The 20937-nt window shown below is 39.4% G+C and overlaps 1 protein-coding gene across 3 annotated transcripts in view; it reads right to left on the minus strand.

Annotated features, from left to right (window-relative positions):
- Window positions 1–20937, minus strand: part of LOC126263072 (DNA-directed RNA polymerases I, II, and III subunit RPABC1) — a 57590-nt gene that overhangs the window by 6688 nt on the left and 29965 nt on the right. For 2 of the 3 annotated variants that reach the window (XM_049960058.1, XM_049960059.1), the window contains exons 4-6: window positions 12954–13093; window positions 9743–9882; window positions 2968–3046 (exon numbers count right to left, since the gene is read on the minus strand). In XM_049960058.1, coding sequence (XP_049816015.1) covers window positions 2968–3046; window positions 9743–9882; window positions 12954–13093 — 359 coding nt within the window. The remainder of the gene's footprint in view (window positions 1–2967; window positions 3047–9742; window positions 9883–12953; window positions 13094–20937) is intronic. The other variant, XM_049960060.1, reaches the window with a different exon arrangement.

Consider the following 20937-nt stretch of genomic DNA (forward strand, 5'->3'; position numbering starts at 1 on the left):
AATAAGCCTAGATCATTCTGAAATTATGCAACTGCATCACCGATTAGAATTAAAAAGTTGTATTCGTTCAACTACTTTATTTCAAACAATAGGAGGTCTTACTGTATCTATGTATCATAGTCTTATTCCATACCTATGGTGACATGCACCAGATAAGGAATTCTAATGTGTCTATAACCTGCAGAACATCAATTGTTTCTGATTCATTGTTTAACACAGAATCTAAATTACTAATTTCCACCATTGTTTCGTTGATCAGCACCACAACGCTACACTGATCAACCAAAAGCAAGCTTGCACTTATAATAGCTTAGCAAAATTAAAGAAAAAATTTTATTAATGTGACTATAATTACCAGGGACTGGAAAATGTAGTATCTATTTTTGGCCAAATTCACATCTACATTGACTGTTTAAAAAAAGCATTGGTTGGGAACATTTTGATTAAAATGTTTGGTTCGCAAGAACTTCAACAGTCTTTTCCCACAGTGGCCTTAGTTTTCTTTGTTTGGCTGTATTTAAGCTTTCAACAAAAGATTGTTCTGTTGGAAAGAGTACATTTTCCCACCAGTGAATTGAATGTGTGTCGGAATTAAAGTGTCTCTGGACATTATTTGCCTTGTCCCACCCAATTTGATAATTAAAAAATCCACATACCTGTTTATTGGTTAGCAGTTTCATATAACAGCTGTGCTGTAGGGTCCAGAAATGAAAGTCTGCAACTTATTTAGATGTTTTAGAGATGTTCTCACTTTTAATAATGACAGATCTGGACTATATTATCAGATACGCTTTTCTGACTACAACTTGTATTTCAATAGCAGTCTGACATATTTCTGACATATAATTAAGTTTTTGTACTTGAAAATGGCCTAAGACCATAAACACCTTTGTACAAGTACAGAATAAAAGTTACTACAGTCAGATGGCAGCAGCATCACTCAAAAAAATTTATTTTCCAGTCACTATAGCACAGAGTGCGGACACTATATAGTGACTGTCATGTACGTAAACAAACTAGAATTTTGAGTGCCAGAGAGCGGAGGAGCGGTGCAGGGAAACAAGTCCCACCTCCCTCTCACAGGGCAGCAGCCCACATTCATGTTTTGCGAAAGATCTCAAAATCCATGATGGACCAGGTTTAGTCACATAACTAATTTTAAAATAAGAAAACAATGAGCAAAACACAACACAAAGCATTTGGGAACAGCTACTGTACAATTGCTTGTTGAAGATGGCAGAAGATGCCTCAAAATGCGAAATTACCTAATAGGGAATTGTTTCCAGGTAAAATATTTTATCAGAGATAGTTTGAAACAGCATTATTTTCTGCATATAAATATCGAAAATGTAACCAACTTCAGTTAATGGTATTTTACATCACCTGGCAAAGCCCAATTTAGAAAGATAATCTGTATAATAAGAAACCAACTGCAAAATAAAAAGTGTACTAACGTAATGTGTCAATGTGCTTGATGCTGTGTTGCTGTTGTAATTATTGGTGGTTGAATGGTTTGTAGCACACCACGTAATACAATGCAGTACCGTACTCTGCCGTGGGACCTAGCATTTTATGACAAAGAAACACGCACGCTTGTTTTTTAGCGTAAGTTCAAAAGTTGGTATAATGCGGACACACTAATAAGGCAAATCAGGTGGCATATTTTTTGACCTGTGATTGCTTCAAATACCATCTTGGGCCATGGGAACACTGTCGTCCTTTGTTCACTAAGATCAGAATACTGACAGTGATAAAGATTTATATATAGTTATAACTGTTATATGCTAAAAAAAAGTAATGGTTTAACAAAAGAGAAAATATACACTGCCATGACACCAGAAACAAAAGGAGTATTGACACTCCTAGGTATAGGCGCACAAAAATTTGCAACTCTTTTCTACACTACATACACCTCTCAACAATTTTAAATGTAAGTTATATATCTGGTCTACAGTTTAAGAGAATTCTCCAATACTTGCAGTGTTCAAACTAATATTTAATATTATGACTGCAATTCTGTATAACTAGTCAATGTAAGATAAATAATTTGTACATGTAATGTGAAAATTAATCAATACAGTGACTGCTACTGAATCATGTCATCAATGTAAAGCCACTACACGATGTCAATGGAAAATAAATAATCTGCATTGTGAAGAGCCATTTAGCATTATAAAAGGGGATAATTTAGTTAATTACATAGACTTTTTTCTAGCAGGCACTAAACAGTACTTGTGAAGGAAGCCAATGGACGCCTAAGGCTCCAGAAGATTCAACAGCAAAATGGAAGTTTTATCACAATCTTTCCTGTCGTTTTAAGCTCAAATCACACACAATAATCATCTCTATTTCCAAATGCATGCAGAACTTCCTGTTATACTAATCTATCTGCTTAAAAACTCCTCCAAAGCAGAGCAAATTATTAAGTGGAAAGTACAGGAACACTGAAGTAAATTGTCAAATCCATCTAAAGGTTGCCTTGGATGTCTAATCTTTGTCCAAGTAACCAGGAACATAATTTTTTGATCAAGATTAATCTCCAACACAAACGGAGGGGGAGTCTCTACTAGACATGAACATAAAATACTCTCTCTGTCTGGTTTAAGGGCACTTGTCTACTAGAACTGCAATTCAATTTGTAACATTCACAATACCAAAATGTTGACCTCACATAATGTGGCTTAGCTCTTTTACACACAATTCAGATTAAAAGTCAAATCATGAAAAGCAAAATACATCATCATTTAACAGAAAAATGTGGCACGACAAGCAGCCAATATTAAGAGATTTTTAAAGTAGTATAAATTCTGTAACAAAATACAACTGAAATTAAATGAACCAGTGCTAGTAACTTCGACAGTAAGCCATATTCTCCAGCTGTACCAATTACAAAAACACACGTTTCAAACAATTAACAACAAATATTCGATTTTAGAAATGTATCAATATTACATGATTATGCCATACCTGCCCTCTTTTCAATCCAAAGTAGCGAGCAACAGGGTCACCAGCCTGGATGCGCATCAGTTGGTTTTCTTTCAGTTTACTAAACATTCGCTAAGGTTATAAAAAGCACACTTCAAACCAGGCACTGTCAGTAGCAAACAAACAAGAAAGACGAGAGAGAGAGAGAGAGAGAGAGAGAGAGAGAGAGAATGTACATAGCTTAGAGTCACTTCACCCAACACAAAAAAATGCGTATTAGACTGAACACACAAGTCCACACACCGTTATTCTTTTGTTATTAGAAGTTGCTGCTGCTGACAACACATATTTAACATGAGACTCACTTGAACAAATTATACAATAAATCTGCAGTTCCCATCTGACACTATCTATTACGAGAGAATGGTAATCGAAACATAGTTTGAGACATAACCCTGAGGATTACAAACATGTACCAAAACAAGTGAACACAGTACTGATGCATTATCTAAATATGATTAATGTTAATGTTCCCCTCTTTGGCTGACATCTGCTGTCTAACAAATATTTCATCAAACAAAACACCAAATTCCTGACAACATTTCTGAACCACGTGTGACATAACATGTATGCTGGCAACTGGGTAAAATTACTGGAATCATGGAGTTGCAAGTATTGTCTCGGCTGAGGAGAGCTGACATGGGCTGGTCCAGCAACAAGACCAGGTCCAAGTGGCTGCCAGCTGCAGTGAGCGAGTTAGGGGGCCAGAAGCTGTGTTTCACATGGGTGCGATGGAGAGAGTTGAAGACAGCTGGCTCACGAACCAGCACATGCAGGAATGTGAAGGCACTAACAATGGCTGTCCAGCAATATGACAGATGTTTTATATAGTATGAAATAGTTTGAAATTAAGTAGTATTACATAAATTCGTCATATCGCAAAAACGACCACATCAGAGTAATCACGGCACTGTGGCCCAGGTACAGAGACCTTAATATAATGCATACTATAAAAACTAGAGAAGCTGCCTTTGAGGTTAAGCACTAAATGTTGCATAGCATGCTCTGAAACTGGTCGGATAGGTGGAGGACAGGGACTAGCAAAGGTTGTGTCAGAGGGGATTATAAGAGTAAAGGATATGTTGAAAGGAGAGTTCCCACCTGTGCAACTCAGAGAAGTTAAGTGTGGACAGCATGGACTGCGAAGCAACCTTTGAAGTTCAGCACAAAATGTTCCATGAGATGCTTGGAAACTGGATGATCCACATGTATCTTGCCCAGAGTTCAGCAATGGTCATTCATGCAGACAAACTACTTGTTAATGGTGATCTCTACTTAGAATATTGCACAATGGGTGCACCTTCAGTGGACGGAACCGAAGACGACACACCATGAGAAAATGGTGACAGCAACAATGAGTCCTCCACTACTAGTGATGATGAATAGAATTATTATGTTAGAATAATTTATTTTTGTAATAAAATACAAATGTAAGCCTTGCCTCCCCCCTCCCCCACCCCCTCCTTCCAGCCTCTTAAAAATCAGGGTGCGCAGATTATTCAATGACATGGATTATTTGCTTATGTATGGTACTTTTGAAGATTTATTACTGGCAGTGGCAGTTACATTTTACAAACTAGTTCATGACAAGATACAATGTATTGACATTCATTATATAAATAAAAATTATGAGATAGATTTGTTTTCCAGTACACACCACTGGCATATTGCCAGATTCTAGAAAGCTGAGAACAAAGCCAAAGTATATTCCGCACAGAGAAAGGAAGAAACAGTATGAAACAAATATGACCAAAGGCGATTTGTGGAGTCAGAAATAAAACCATATGTACACTGAAGGCTGTTAAGATATTTACCATGCCACAGTTGATATCACAAGCATTTAGTAAGGCTGAAGTTGACACTTCAAAATGAATTTCACAGAAAACTAGAAGAAATTTTTTTATTATATGCCCAATTGGAAAAGGAACTACTGTCTTATCTACTTCATACAGAAAAGAAATTTTATGGCTTCACCTACATCAAATGGACTACCAGTTAGCCACAAGGAATGGTCTATAAAATCTGTTTAAGAAGTGATGGGCAGGCAGAGCTTAGGTGGATCTATTTTTGCAACATCTTAAGAAATGGACAAGAATCAACTGGTTTTATGATACAATGTGTGGACAACTGTAGTACCATGACATTCTTGAGCGTAATCAGTCACCACTGACAAAAAGATTTATATATATTTGGTGTTTTCTGAAAATGTATAATTAAACTCTCATGGGTGTCCAATACTACGCCTGCACTGATCGCTAGTAATTTGTTTTTATTTTCTGCAAGGTTTGACACTACACTAAAACCACACAAACTCCTTAGCCTTGCGAGTGAGGCACTGATGCCATTTAATAACTTTTATTTACTTGTGACAGACAATGTATTGTTGTCACTACCATTTCAAAAATCCTTTTGCACTTTTCTTTACTTTTCGCTCGTACTAATATACGATCTGAAATGTAGCTACTCGCTATTTCAATAAAAGAGTTGCAATCAATTGCTTGTGCTTGACAAATAGCATCATTTCATAATGACCGTTACAAAAAGGTAAATGGTTTATTAAGAAACTAGATTTCATGCTACCACATGTTAAAAAATCGAATTTTTCAACTGCCACTTTCTTAAAAATTGACTGATCAACATTATGGAACCAAAACATCATCCAAAATGAAAACTAACATTTCCTTTTTCATAAGGAAAATAAAGCTTTTGATGAAAAAATTAATTCATACAACAATGTCGTATCATTTTATATACCTTAAAATGTTTTTACAGTGTGAAAATTGATGAAATGGATTTTCCCCCTATCCCAGAGGGGATGGTTGAGCCATTTGAGCATGGGATGCTCTAATGAGTGTGAGGAAGTCAACTGCAGTTTCTCTCTGTGAGCAAAGCTACTATACTGATATCTGCCGGACTTTCAATGGAGCTAAATGTACTGGACAATTCAAGTGAGCAGAAAAGATAGATGCAGATCTCTGGAGTACCATATACAATGACTGAACAAGGCCATTTGGGAGAGAACTTAACATGATGTAGCTGGCTGGGTTAATATTTATGGACTTCTGAAAGTGTATGGCATTTCCAAAACGGAGTTTCCTTTTTACTTAACAATGTCGACTGTGGGCCCAGTCCGAGTGGTTGCATGATCACATTTATTCCAAATTGCATGCTCTCACACAACAAAGTGGCCAATGGCCTTCACTTAACGACCGAGAGCAGTGGCGTTTGCATAGAATTGTCAGTGCTAACAGACAAGCAACACTTCATGAAGTAACCGCAGAAATCAATTTGGGATGTACGACAAACTTATCCATCAATATAACAACAAAAATAATCAATTATTGACAATATAAAGTAAATAAACAGCCAAAAAAAACTATTCATCAAGTGACAGCAGGGGAACATACACACAAAAGGATTTAACTTACAGAAGCTTTCAGAGCCTGTGGTTTCTTCTTCTGGCGGAAGAGTTGACAGGTAAGGAAGAGGGGTGAAGGAAAAGGACTGGAGAGGTAAGTCTCCCCTGACCCGGGATTCTGGGTGACTTCTAAACTGTACCCCTTTCCCTAAATCTCTCCAGTCCTTTTCCCTAAACCTCTCCAGTCCTTTTCCTTCACCCCTCTTCCTTACCCTTCAACTCTTCTGCCAGAAGGAGCCACTGGCTCTGAAAGCTTCTGAAAGTTAAATCCTTTTGTGTGTGTTCCCCTGCTGCCACTTGGTGAGTAGATTTTTTTATCTACCCATTTACAACGAACTTATCCGTTAGGAGGGTGTGGTGAAATTTTGTCATAATGGGGTTCAAATGGCTCTGAGCACTATGGTCATCAGTCGTCATAATGGGGTATTGCCACAGACGACCGATGCAAGTGTCTTTGCTAACAGCATGATATCGACTCCGGTGCCTCTCCTGGGCTCATGAGCATATCAGTTGGACCCTTGATGACTGGTAAACTGTGGCCTGGTCAGATGAGTCTTGATTCCAATTGATTAAGACCTGAGGGTGGTGTTCAAGTCTGGTGCAGACCCCACAAAGCCACGGATGCAAGGTGTCAACAAGGGACTGTGCAACCAGGTGTTGGCTGTCTTTACGTGGAACAGACTGAGTCCTCTGGTCCAACTGAACCAATCATTGCCTGGAAACGATTGTTTTTGGCAACTGGGAGACCATTTGCATCCATTCGCGGATTTCATGTTCCGAAACAACGATGGCATTTTATGGATGACAATGCATCAAGTCACTGGACCACAACTGTTTGCAACTAGTTGAAGAACATTCTGGACAATTTGAGCAAATGACTTAACCAATCAGACTGCTCAACATGAATATCAGTGGACATTCATGGGACATAATCTAAAGGTCAGTTCATGCACAAAATCCTGCACTGGCTAGACTTTCACCATTATGGATGGCCATAGAGGCAGCATAACTTAACAATTCTGCAGGGGACTTCAGACGACTTGTTGAGTCACCGTTACGTTGGGTTGCTCCACTACGCTGGGTAGAAGGGAGGTCCGACACAATATTAGGAGATAGCAAGTAATTTTTGGCACTTCAATGTACTTCATGGCCAAAGTATTTTATAATCATGTTACCAGAAAAATGAGTTGGAATTAACATTGAAACATGACGGGGCTGACAAGAAAATGTTGTAAACACTGGGAAAACCTTAACTCCAGGAACATAAAAGCGGATTTTCTGAACTCATTACATGCCATATGCAACAGAATTAAATAGCTTTCACAGCTCAGACTTGAATGGTTTTCTCTTTTTGTCCCCTTCTGGGTCCACTATGTTCTAACTCTTTCTATGAGCTACATGATAGGAACAGAAAAATGAAGTAAATATGTCACATTACTGACCAAAATTTGTAGAACATAGCTGTCATTGCCACTAATAAACCATCAAAAGTACCATACATAATTCACACCATCGAATAATCTGCACACCCTAATTTTAAGAGGGGGAAAAAGGCTTTCATTTATGGTTATTTACAAAACAAATTATACTAACTTAATGATTCTCTTCCTCATCACTAGTAGTGGAGGAATCATTGTTGCTTTGGACCTCTTCCTGTAGTCTTTGGTTCCATCCACTGGATTTGTGATACCACATTTTTTGAAGGATTTTTCCATCTGTGGTAACAGAATGAAATCAATGAACATTTCACCCACTCACAAACATAGGAGAAATCCAGCTGCCCACAAACTTGTGATTTTCATAAGCCATCAGTTTTGTGAATTACTGTTTAGGTGCAGCTTTGAATGACCAATTTATGTACATTTCTAGTGGTTGCAGGAGAGATGTTAGGGCTCCCGGGATAAAGATCAAGTCAGTTTTCCCTTTTTCTAACTTGTCTCATGTCCTCAGTTGTATGTCCAAGCAAAGTGTCCAGGACTAATATGTCACATAAATTCAGTAATGCACCAGGGCAATGATGCCTAACACGTGTCACCCAGTCACTCATAAGGTCACTCTACTTCCACTCTTTTGGGTTCACTCTCACCAGTAAGATTATCACTGATATTTTTGGAATAGTTTTCCTTTTAAATACCACATAAGGTGGTAGCTTTCATCTATTGCTAGTTACACACAAGATCCCTGTACACCTTTGTTTCTCATTGCTGCCGGTTCGTATCATGATGCTGGATTCCCCTTTCCTGTTCACAGTGTTGTCGAGCGTCATGTCACAATAGACTCGTTTTTAACAGATGTTACCAATTTGTGATAATATACAGGAATGTTTGCAGCACTAATTTATCACATAGCAATAAAAATTTGCTGCTTTTTCCTCATAATTGTCTGGAAGCCGTTGAGCTATAGTATTTTTCCTCCAGAAGCCTAATCCATTTTGATTGAAAAAGACAGCCAGCCACGGCCAGCTTTGAAACCAGACACAACAAGTTCTTTGGCTACAGCCAGTGCTCTGAGTTGGCCCATTTCAGTAGTTATCACACATCCATATTGTTGTTTCTCGTCTACATAATCACAGAGTTTTTTCGAGGTCGAGATTCTGAACTTTTTTGGGCATGAAATGCACGGTGATTGTTTTTTTTTGTTTTTTTTAAAGACAAATGTCGTTTTTTCACCAGTCATGAATACAACCCTATCAATTTTCTTACTGCTGCACGGTTTCCAATGTTCTGTGCTTTGTCAATAACTTCCAAGTTTTTCTTAAGATGTATGAAAGCAATAACAAGAACTTGTAGCCATAATTTACAAGTTAACTTGTGGTTAATACTTGATTCTATTGTGCTACTGACGAATCACAAATGAGGCTGCAACAACACTATAGTATAACGAGATCTATTGTTGGAGGCGGAGCAGTACAACCATTGTTAAAATTAACCCATGTACTCCAGTTTTTCATCCTTAAATTTGGGAAAATAACTTGTGTGGATTATTCATGTATATATGGTAACTATGATGAAAAAGCACACTGCATGCCAGACATTAGATGAAAATGTAAACTGCAGGCTGGAAATTGTTTTTGTGTTGATTACAAATAAAAGTGACAATCACACAAATTAAAAACTCAAGCATGGTACAATAATGCATGTCCTCCCAACTTTCTGCTAAATAGAAGGAATAATCTTACAGTTCGGTAAAATAAATACAATTTTTTTTTTCACAATAACACAGAGCAGTTACACATGTAATGGCATCTCACTTCCATAAATGAAATATGGGAAGTTTTAATCTTACACCACCATCACAAACTTTTTACAACAGGTAATAGTAATATTTTATAAAGGATACTATCTTGCGAGCAACTCTTGCTTTTCTTCTGGTGTCATTACGACATGCTCAGGTACCAGTTCATGCTCTGTGATGTTGATCAGCAGTTCAGACTCCAAGAAATGCTCCAAAATGTATTTTGGTGCCATGTCGACCAGTGACTGCAAACAAAGTTCACGAATTATAATTCTGAATTATCTTGCACCAAATTAACATCACTCTTCTATAACAAAAACACTAAGTACTACATGTAACAAAACTGAAGAATCAAAACAAAGGGTTCACCACCAGTAACAAATCAAAATTTCATTATTTTGAACATATAATTACAATTTGTAACAACCATTATTTGGTTTTAAGATTAAGAAGCTAAAAGCAAATTTTTTTTTACTTTATACCCAAATGAAGAATTTTCTGTTACTACAGGGGAGAAATTTGAAACCCATTTTGTATTTCATGCACTGCTCCAAAGGAATTTTTTTGAAACAAATACTATTAAAGGAATACCATGTAGACCTAATCTGATTCCAAAATGCTCGATAAGCTATGCTACATGTATTTATCTGTAGAACATAAAAGGTAAGAAAATCTTAAGTGTAGAGCAGTTTGATTTTGGCATGAGCATTCTGTCACAGAACTGATCTCTCTTCATCCTCCTCCTTTTCCTCCATTGTTATTTTGGTCTGAGAGACCATTTGTCTTCTCTTGCTCCTCCATCACTTATTAGAACAACATCTACATTTTCAATACAACAAATTGTGTTGTTACACAGTCTTATTTCAGCTGGGTTTAATTTTTGGTGTTTCCTTCCTGGCAGATTAAAACTGTGTGCCAAGCCAAGACTTGAACTCAGAACCTTTGCCTTTCGTGGGCACGCACTACCAGTAGAGCAGTTGCCCATGAAAGGCAAAGGACCCGAATTCTAGTCTAAGTCTGGCGCACAGTTTTAATCTGCCAGGAAGTTTCATATCTGTGCACATTCCAGAGTAGAGTGAAAATTTCATCCTGAAAACATCCCCCAGGCTGTGGTTAAGCTGAGTTTCCACAATATACTTTCTCCCACAAGTAATAATCTTACAAGTTTTGCAGGAAAACTTCTGTGAAATCTGTAATGTAGGAGACGAGGTACTGGCGGAAGCAAAGCTATGAGGACAAGTCGGGAATCGTGCTTGGGCAGCTCAATCAGTAGAGCAATTGTCCACAAAAGGCAGGAGTCCCGAGTCCAAATCTTGGTCCGGCACACAGTTTTAACCATCCAGGAGTTTCAAAATGCATCTCCTTGTCTAGCACAAAATCTGACTTCAAAATGCTCTTCCCATTTTTCCTCAGAACTGACTACCAAGAGAATTTTATCTACATATAATTTCACAGATACTTTTGCAATGCAATAATTTGGATATGTGCAGCATGGAGATGCGCATTTTCCTTCCACCTATGAACTGATTTTGTCAAATAGTCTAACAAGCCCTCTAAACCAAAGTGCAGCTTGGTTCTACCACTGAGACTCTGACATCATGCTAGGGACCCATCTTATATTTATTAAACTTTATTTTAAATTTGTGGATGTAAGAAGGGCAACAGTAATCGACAAAAGCTTTGATTTATGGAAAGAAAACAGTGTTCAGGCAACACCTGGTACTCAATTTCAGAATGCAGGTTTCTTTGATTTGCATGCCACTTTCCCTTCGATATCACTGAGCACATTGCCATAGCATGGAACAAAGCTAGGGTGGAAAAAAAGACTACTCTTCTGTGCCATACTGACATCTTTAATTGCCTCCTTTGACACCTTTGTCAAGCTAGCTATAAGGCATGCCCCTCACTGCTGTTCATGCATTTTGGTACTCAAATAACATGCTATATAACAAATCAAACCTTTTATTGAAATTGTTGTTCCATCACCCACATACTGACCTAAAAAATACAAGCAAATGAATCTAGTACTTTTTGCAACTAACTCAAGGTACTTCCAGCATCTCTCTTACTTTTGTACAGGCTGGACCAGCCTAGTTACAGTGGTAATGCTGACCACCGTTTCCAAGAAATTGCGTGCACCGTAACTTCCTGCATCCAAACTACTTATTTCTTTCACTGCCTTCCCACTGTTTCCACCCCATTATAACCACAAACCTTCCTTCTCATTATGAATGTACATCATCGCCATCCATGTTCACAACCTTGCTGTGCCCTCGACACCAAATTGATCCTACTTTTCCAATATTTCTGTCCACCCTTATTCTGACCCAAACATTTTCCTCTTTAGATAGCAAATCTACCAATATATCTGCAGAACAGCTATAGATACACAAATAGCACCTTCCTACATCAAACAGTTAATATGCCATCTAGAGGGGTCCTTCCTTCATCTTCAATCCTTGCCTGGTTCAAATTTTGTGCAATTTCCTGAGATATGATAAGTTCGTATGCGCTATCCATAACACATCTACAGAGGTATAAGTTGCCTTCACGAATTATTGTTTGATGTATCCACCATGGAAATTAACAATATTATGAGAAGGAAAGTTGCTACTCACTCACCATATAGCGGGGATGCTGAATCGCAGATAGGCACAACATAAATATTTTCACACTCAAAGCTTTCGGTCAATGTGTGTGTGTGTGTGGGGGGGGGGGGCACACCTATGTGTGTCTATTGTTGACAAAGGCCATTTGCCGAAAGCTTTAAGCGTGAAAATCTTTTTGTTGTGCCGATCTGCGACTCAGTATCTCTGCTATACGGTGAGTAGCAACTTTCCTTCTCATAATATTGTTATATTCCATTCTGGATTTTCCATCATTTGATTCACAATGGAATTTACATTGTCATAATATTACTTTCATCATAGCTCATAGCCCAAGTTCCTTGAGAGTGTATTTTCTTTTCAGTTTTCTGCCTCATTATGCCAACAATTGACTGCTTATTCTCTTTTTTAAGTGTGACTAAGACTATGTGGGTGTCAATTTACTTATCCAAAGGTCACTGATACAATACTCACTTTATTCAACAATTTTCTTTCTGTGATGTAGCATCCCTTTCACCTGTAGCAATGATTTCTTACTGTGAAAAATGCCACATGACAGTCCAGTGTCCAATGTCAAACTGTAGATTGTCGCAAGTTGAAGAAAGGTATACATTTCATTCTTTTTTAATGTCATCCACTGATGAGTCAAGTCCTCTCACACTAACAACTATTCTAAAATAACAACTGCAAAATGCACTGAAATAAATTACCTGTTTTGCAGAAGGTGTCATTCCTTGCTGCACTACAATAATTGCACGGTGAATATTTTCTTCTTGCATTCTCTGACAATAAGTTTTAATTGTCTTAATTCCAATCTTGGGTTCATCAGGGAAAAAGACAAACATCTGATCTGAAAACAAACAGGCATCTATTAGTTCGGACAATTAAATTCTAAAATGATCTGACACAAAGTTTTAATCTGCTAGGACATTTCAATAACTACATAGGTTATTCTCATCTTGAATGAGTCTTTATTATTTCTTGTGCACTAAAATGTAACCAAGAAGGATTATCTCTGTTCAAATCATCTTAGGAAATATTATGTCTTCTTTATTTATGGTGAAATATATTTCCCATATACAGTAATTTTAATTAAACTGAAGTTCTCAATTTATTAATGTGAATCCATTGGTAGTGACATTGTTGCTTGGTAGACTTCCCTTGTGTCTATTTTTCCACCTGTCCACCCCATGTTGCTTGAGATCCTGTTTGTGAGATACTGCATCAGATTATATAGACAGTAAGAGACGAACTCCTTTTGTCTCTATCTGCACAACAATGATCTATTTCTAATACTGTCTTAACTTAAAATTAACAAGTATTCCACCTGTTTTTCCTTCTTGAACCACAGGACTGCCCAATGCTCACATCTTCAGTCATTTCTTTCTATGACCAGTCATGCCTCTGCAGTTTTCTACTTCAATGTACATGAATGTTGCTCTAGTTGATGACATCCACAAACTTTATTACTAGGCCTACAGCACGTGTAAAAAGGATTCAATCATTGTATGTTTTGAGACTGGAATAACTATTTTGACACCCAGGTTCTTTACATTTAATTATTTCTCCGGGCAAATACTAATGCTAACATCAAATATACAAGGAAATTTATAAACAGTATTCTGGCACAAAGGCAGTAGATTAAAAATTAAAAGCAATGAAACATTTATTTACAAAAATAGACACAGCAACTAAAACCAAGGCACACACTACCTCAGATGAATTGCAGCTGCAGGCGTGTTTTAGGTGTGGAACAGCAGTCATGTCAATAAATGACATTAAACCTTTATTCAAATCCACAATTGTTGTATCACTTGTCAATGTTTTCCATCTTGACTGCTTTTTAATTGTTTTTAAAACTATGAACTTTACACATTTTGGCTTAAGCCATCATCAGAAACTTCAGACAACAAGGAAACAAATGAATAATTTTGTGTGTGTGTGTCTCCCAATTCTTAAACTCACTATTTGTTTATCTTACACACTAATCTAACTTTCCTTCTCACTTCATAGTTATTGTCTCTGGACTGACGCTGGCAGAGTGCGTACCAACATACCATCTCTGACTTACTCTCTCCAATGTCCCCTTTTCTATGTGCACTCTTGTCCTCACTATCATGATCTTATCATCATGATGTCTCAATTACATGCACTGCATAACCTTCCCTTAACACCCCCCACCCGCCCCCCCCCCCCCCCCCCTCATCCCTGAGGAAGAAACTGTTAGCTCTAAAAGCTAGCTTTTGTGTCCCTTTACTTTTGTGTGTGTATTTTGGCAGTACTGCATATTATGCCTCCAGTAGGTATGTACTGGATAACAAATCTGTCTCATAATATCAATACACTGTACCCTGTCTTCTTGTCATGAACCAGTATTAACTGTTTAGTGTGGTAACCGGCCCTAAGTGCAAACTGTGGTCATTAAGTGGCACTGATGCAAAATGTTCTTTACATTAAGTTCAAACATAATACCTGATTTTTTTTTTAATATGCCACACAGTCATTCTATATAAACACATCTATAAAAAAATATTTACTGCGATCTTTTATAAGAATGGAACCACTTTCAGATACTACATAAAATGATCAGGACAGAACACGAATCTTCGTCTTCCACTGTTAAAATGTGAAAATCTCTGTCACAACATTTTAAGCATTAACTAGCAACTAGTATTTAGGCACACAACAAATGTGTTGACAAGTTGCTAGACAGAGCAGTGTGAGCTATGTATACGAAGGTACACACATTAAACTACAAAGTCAGTCTTAGAATTTGAAGACAAATGTTAAACAATTATTATTTGCCTTCATAATAAATTAAGATACAGTACAGAAACATCCAAGAGCTAACAAGAAATGGAGAGCCACAGCCTTTCCAGCATGAAAGGCTAGAGCTTACTCATCAATTCATTAAACAGTTCACTGAAATCACTGCTTCAAAAAAGCAGCTGTTGACATACTCAAAGGAGCTATAGAAGTACAGCAATAAAAGTGTGCAATAAAATGACTATAATTAATTAGCGTGTACCGTAGCTAGGAAGAAAGCTCAGATTAAAGATTCCTCATAGCAAGAGTGAAAATTCACTGTTTAACTTCAAAATCACAATTAGTACTTATGAAATAGCGTTTTCTCAGTAATTAAAATAAATGTAACATCTTGTAATCCAATGGGAGGCACACAGCAAGGCACAAGAAGCACTCAGATCTGCAACTCAAATGGTTAAAATGGCTCTGAGCATTATGGGTCTTAACATCTGAGGTCATCAGTTCCCTAGAACGTAGAACTACTTAAACCTAACTAACCCAAGGACATAACACACATCCATGCCCGAGGCAGGATTCGAACCTGCAACCGTAGCGGTTGCGCAGTTCCAGACTGAAGCGCCTAGAACTGCTCGGCCACACCGGCCAGCATCTGCATCGCCAAGGCAAGGTTTTAATTACTACCTCACGAAAATAATTGCTACCTCAAGAAAGTAAATTAATGTCATGACAAAGTTATGTAACAATTGGATGTACGATAGAATGCTACTGCACACATTAAGAAGGTGTGAAACAGCAGACAGGCACATTAAAAGTAGGCTGTTGAATGTTTTTTAGCTATTGAACAAAATTCAATTCATCAGATGAAAACACACACACACACACACACACACACACACACACACACACACACACACACACCACTGCGAGCACTGTGTCCCCACTGGGATGACTAATGATCTGTGCTAAGGTAGATAGTTGTGGAGCAGAAGACATGTAAGTGGGGAGGGATGCACAAAAGGAGTGGGCTAAGCTGCTGTAGTGCTGTCTGTGAGAGTGTGCAGGGACAGGATGATGGGTGGCTATACACAGCATTGGATGGGCGGGAAAGGAAGAGGAAAGAAGTAGAGAAGGGAAAGGACTACGCAGGTGAGTTGGCGGAGGGTGGGATGAGGGAGTAGAGGGTGTATGTGAGGCTGGATTGGTGGTAGCACAGAAGGAAGATGGAAGATAGGTACTAGCAAAGATTGTGTCGGGTGGGGGGTTACAGGAACAAATGATATGTTGAAAGAGTTTCCACCTGTACAACTCAGAAAAGTTTGTGTTGGTGACACAGACTAATATGGCATGGGCCGTGAAGCAGTCTTTGAAGTTATGCACAAAATATTGCATGGAATGTTCAGAAACTGGATGGTCCAAATCCCCAGTTTCCTGCACAGTGGCTGATGAAATGTTGGTAGACTACATGGCTGCTTTCACTGTTGGCCCTTCCTTTAATGGTATAGGAAATGCCTGTGAAAACTTTGGAAGTGAGATGATGCATGGGAGAGGTCTTGCAGCTAGGTCTTTAACAGCAATATGAACCATGGTGCAAGGTGTTGGAAGCAGGGGTGGAATGTGGACTATTTACGGGTGTTGCATAGATTGGGTGGCAATGAAATACCACAGAGGGAGTGATGGGGAAAATGTTTCTCATTTCGTGACACAATGCCAAGAATTTGAAACCCTGGTGGAAAAAGTGATTCACTTGTTCCAACCGTATGCAATACGAAGTAACGAGGGCAGGAACAAGTATTTGTGGGATAATATAGGTAACTCGAGAGACAAAGTGTAAAGTGGACAAGGTATGGAGGGTAATTCTGAGCAGGATATCCAGGTCATGAAGGTGTCATCACTGAATCTGAACAACATGAGAGGTTTGGGATTCAGAGTGGATAGGAAGGTTCCCTCTCATGAATAAACTGGTATAGGATGACAAAATTCACACGACAATGGCTGCACCATGGATCAGTTTGCAAGTGAGAAGGAGTAATTATAGCTAAGTACATAAGTGGTCATGGTGACCAGGAAGGAGGTTGCACGTGTGATAACAGCAATGTCATGGCCACTGGACATTGGGTAGAGGGAGGTGGCATCACAGTGCCAAGTAGTGTGCCAGGTGGTAATATAGGGCAGGAAAAATGGTGGGTCATTAGAGAAAATGGTTACTGGTTTTTGTACAGGACCGAAGGTGTTGACCAACACTGGCCAATATTCTCTCCGTAAGGGCACAGTATCCAGCCATAATGGGGTGTCCCGAGTGTTTGGGTTTATAGAAGGTAAGAGTGCAAGTAGTTTAAGGCAAGGAGGGTGACAGACTCAAAGCACAGACATACAGTAATGGAATCAGTATAAAGGCATGATATTTGTAGGAAAATTAACATTGTGAGTTGGAATAGTTGTGCACATAGTATATGCAATAGTATGAGATCCAGTATACTGACAAGGACAATCAAATGGTATCACATCTGATGTCAGTAGTAAAGTATATAACACGGAATCAACGATTAAGGTGGTAGAGTGTGGAACTCAGTATAATGACAGTCGGTTCTGTGTGGTGTTAAGAGTGTGCAAAAGTGCCTTTGCTACTGAAAGGAAACAGACACCATTAGTGACAATTTGTACTGAGTACATACACCATGACTGTGACAATGCCACACGGAAACAGTTATCATGTGATGAAAAAGTAAAAATTGGTGCGTACAAGGAAATTGACACTAACCATCAAATCACAAAGAAACTGAACTGTTTAAGTACAATGTTTTATAATCTTGTTAGATTGGGAATATTATATGGACAAATTGGAAAATATGAGCAAAGTTGAATATTATCTGAGGCACTGAAACAGTTAATTTTGGCTAAAGCAAAGGCCACACACTGTTATTCTTCTGAACTTGGTGTCAATTAGCTGTTGCCAGTAACTGCCAGGCAGGAATAATAAATTGTGTCAAACAACAAATGTCTTGCATTCAAGAAACGACTGCAGAAACCTGCTCTAACACCTAAACATAAACAGGCTAGACAGTTTGCTGAAAAAAATATGTCATGGACTTGAGAACAGGACAAAGTGATCTTCAGTGATGAGAAGTAGTTTAATCTAGATGATGTGGATGGATGTGAATAAGATTAGCATCATCTGAATACAGGTAAGAAAGAGCAGAAATTCTGGTGGTGGAAATGTTATGATTTGGGCAGCCTTCTGCACTAAAGGTTAATCATGCATGGCTTCGGTGAACACTAAAATGAACTCTAATAGATACAGTGATATGTTAGAGACTGAATGGATTAGAATGTATAAGGACCTAGGGAATGAAAGTTCAAGTTTTCAACAAGATAATGCACCTGCGCATGTATCTGCTACAACAAAAGTGGTTTGAAGATAAAGATATTGACGTTTTCCCTGTTCTGCATGTAGCCTGAACTTGACACCTGTGGAAAACCTTTCAGGAATACTTTAAAGGTGCATTTACCGCATGGAAGGCAATTTTAGGCCATATATGAGATGCAGAGAGTGACACGAGAAGAGGGGCAAGAACTACAGACCCTAACGAAATCAATGCCAAAGAGAATTTTTGAGGTAATTATGAAGAAAAGAGGTTGGACAAAGTACTAACATGCAATAAACACAGCAGGACTGCGAGTGCCTTTATATTAATTTCTATACGGGAAATGAAGAAGCCTTAATTTTATTATGTATGGGATGAAGGAGACTATGTAATTCCATCATGATTATTTATGTCTTATATGTATCTACTACTTGGTTGGTTGGTTTGTGGGTGTTGAAGGGACCAGACTACAAAGGCCATCGGTCCCATTTTCCATGATCATGAAACACCCACAAGGAACAAAAGCAAGCAACGGAGATGACAAGGGATGATACAGAACAAGAAAGAAAGAAAGACCAGAAAAGGTAAATTAAAAACACACAGAGTGTTACAGTGGTTGGCAGACCATGGAAACAAAAAAAGTAAAAGCCAACCACCAAGAGAGAGACTAAAAAGCCCAATCTAAAACTGTAGGCCAAAGGCCAGACTCAACACAAAAGTAAGAGAGAAACATTCAGACTAAGTGATAAAAGCCCCCTGCACGAATAAAACTCAAAACTAAGCCTGCCATGGTAGTGTCATTGGATCAAAGTGCAGGGAGCATATCAGGCAGCGCAAATGTCTGCCTGAGTACAGTTAAAAAGTGGACTGTCCAACAAAATGTGGACCACAGTCAATGCTGAACCACAGCGACAGAGAGGTGGGTCATTGCAGTGCAATAAATAACTGTGTGTCATCCAGGTGTGGCTAATGCGCAGCCAGCAGAGTACAACAGAGTCCTTGCGAGAGGCTCGCAAGGAGGAGCGCCACACACTGGTAGTCTCCGTGACAATGCGAAGTTTGTTGGGTGAAGGCAGGGTGCGCCATTCATCACCCCAGGTACCAAGGACCTTCTGCCGCAAAACTGAATGGAGATCACACTCCTAAAGGCAAATCTCCAAAGCCGGTGCACCGACAGCCTGTTTGGCCAGCATGTCGACACGTTTATTACCCGGGATGCCAACATGACCCGGGGTCCACATAAAAACCATGGAGCGGCCGCAACGGGCAAGAGTATGGATGGACTTGTGTACAGCCATCACCAGATGAGAGCGAGGAAAACACTGGTTGATAGCTCATAAACTGCTCAGGGAGTCACTACAGGTAACGAAGGGTTCACCTGAGCAGAAGTGGATACACTCTAGGGTGCGAGAGATCGCAACCAGCTCGGCAGTGAAAACACTGCACCCAGCCGGCAATGAGCATTGTTCAGAGTGATCCCCAAGAGTAAGAGCATAACCAACTCAACCAGGAACCATCGAACCATCGGTATGGACCACGTCAGAGCTGTGAAACGCGACAAGGATGGAAAGAAAGCAGTGGCGGAGGGCCTCAGGAGGGACTGAGTCCTTTGGGCCCTGTATCAAATCCAGCCGAAAGCATGGGTGGGGCACACACCACGGGGGTATATGTATATGGGCCCAGAAAAGAAGTGGGAGAGGGAAAAACTCAAGCCCAGAGAGAAAAGCACGGACGCAATTGTACACCCTCACTGGGGCCACCGCTCTGGAAGATGGACGACCGAGTTGGGAAACAGGAGACAGTAATTTGGATGCCCGGGCAAGCTACAAACATGTGCAGCATAAGTGGCCAGTAGTCGTTGGCGCCGGATCCTCAATGGAGGGACACAAGCCTCCACAAGTAGGCTGTTTACAGGGCTTGTGCAGAAAGCTCCAGTTGCGAGTCGGATCCCACAGTGAAGTATGGGGTCAAGCAACTGCAACGCAGAAGGCGATGCCGAACTGTAATAGGCTCCTGTAATAGAGACGGTACTGAATCAATGCTTGATACAGTCATAGAAGGGTAGACCGATCGACACCCCAGCTGGTACGACTCAAGCAATGAAGAGCATTAAGATGCCACCAGCACATTTGTTTAAGCTGCCGAATATGAGACAGCTAAGTCAACAGGGCATCAAAAAGCATGCCCAAAAACCGATGCATTTCCACCACGGCTAGAGGTTCACTGTCAAGATAAAGCCATGGCTCATGGTGAACAATGCGACACTGGCAGAAATGCAAGATGCAGGTCTTGGCAGCCGAGAGCTGGAAGCTGTGCATGACGGCCCAAGACTGCGCCCTGTGGATAGCACCCTGTAGCCACCATTCAGCAACCACAATGCCAGTGGAGCTGTACTACAGGCAATAGTCATCAGCATACAAAGAAGCCGATATACTTGTTCCCACAGCTGCACCTATGCCATTGATAGCAACTAAAAAGAGGCAGACACTCAAGCAGAGCCTTGCGGGACCCCATTCTCCTGGACTCGGGAGAAACTATGGGAGGAACCAACTTGCACATGGGAGGA

Source organism: Schistocerca nitens, chromosome 6, assembly GCF_023898315.1.
Source record: "Schistocerca nitens isolate TAMUIC-IGC-003100 chromosome 6, iqSchNite1.1, whole genome shotgun sequence".
In the NCBI taxonomy this organism is placed as follows: Eukaryota; Metazoa; Arthropoda; class Insecta; order Orthoptera; family Acrididae; genus Schistocerca; species Schistocerca nitens.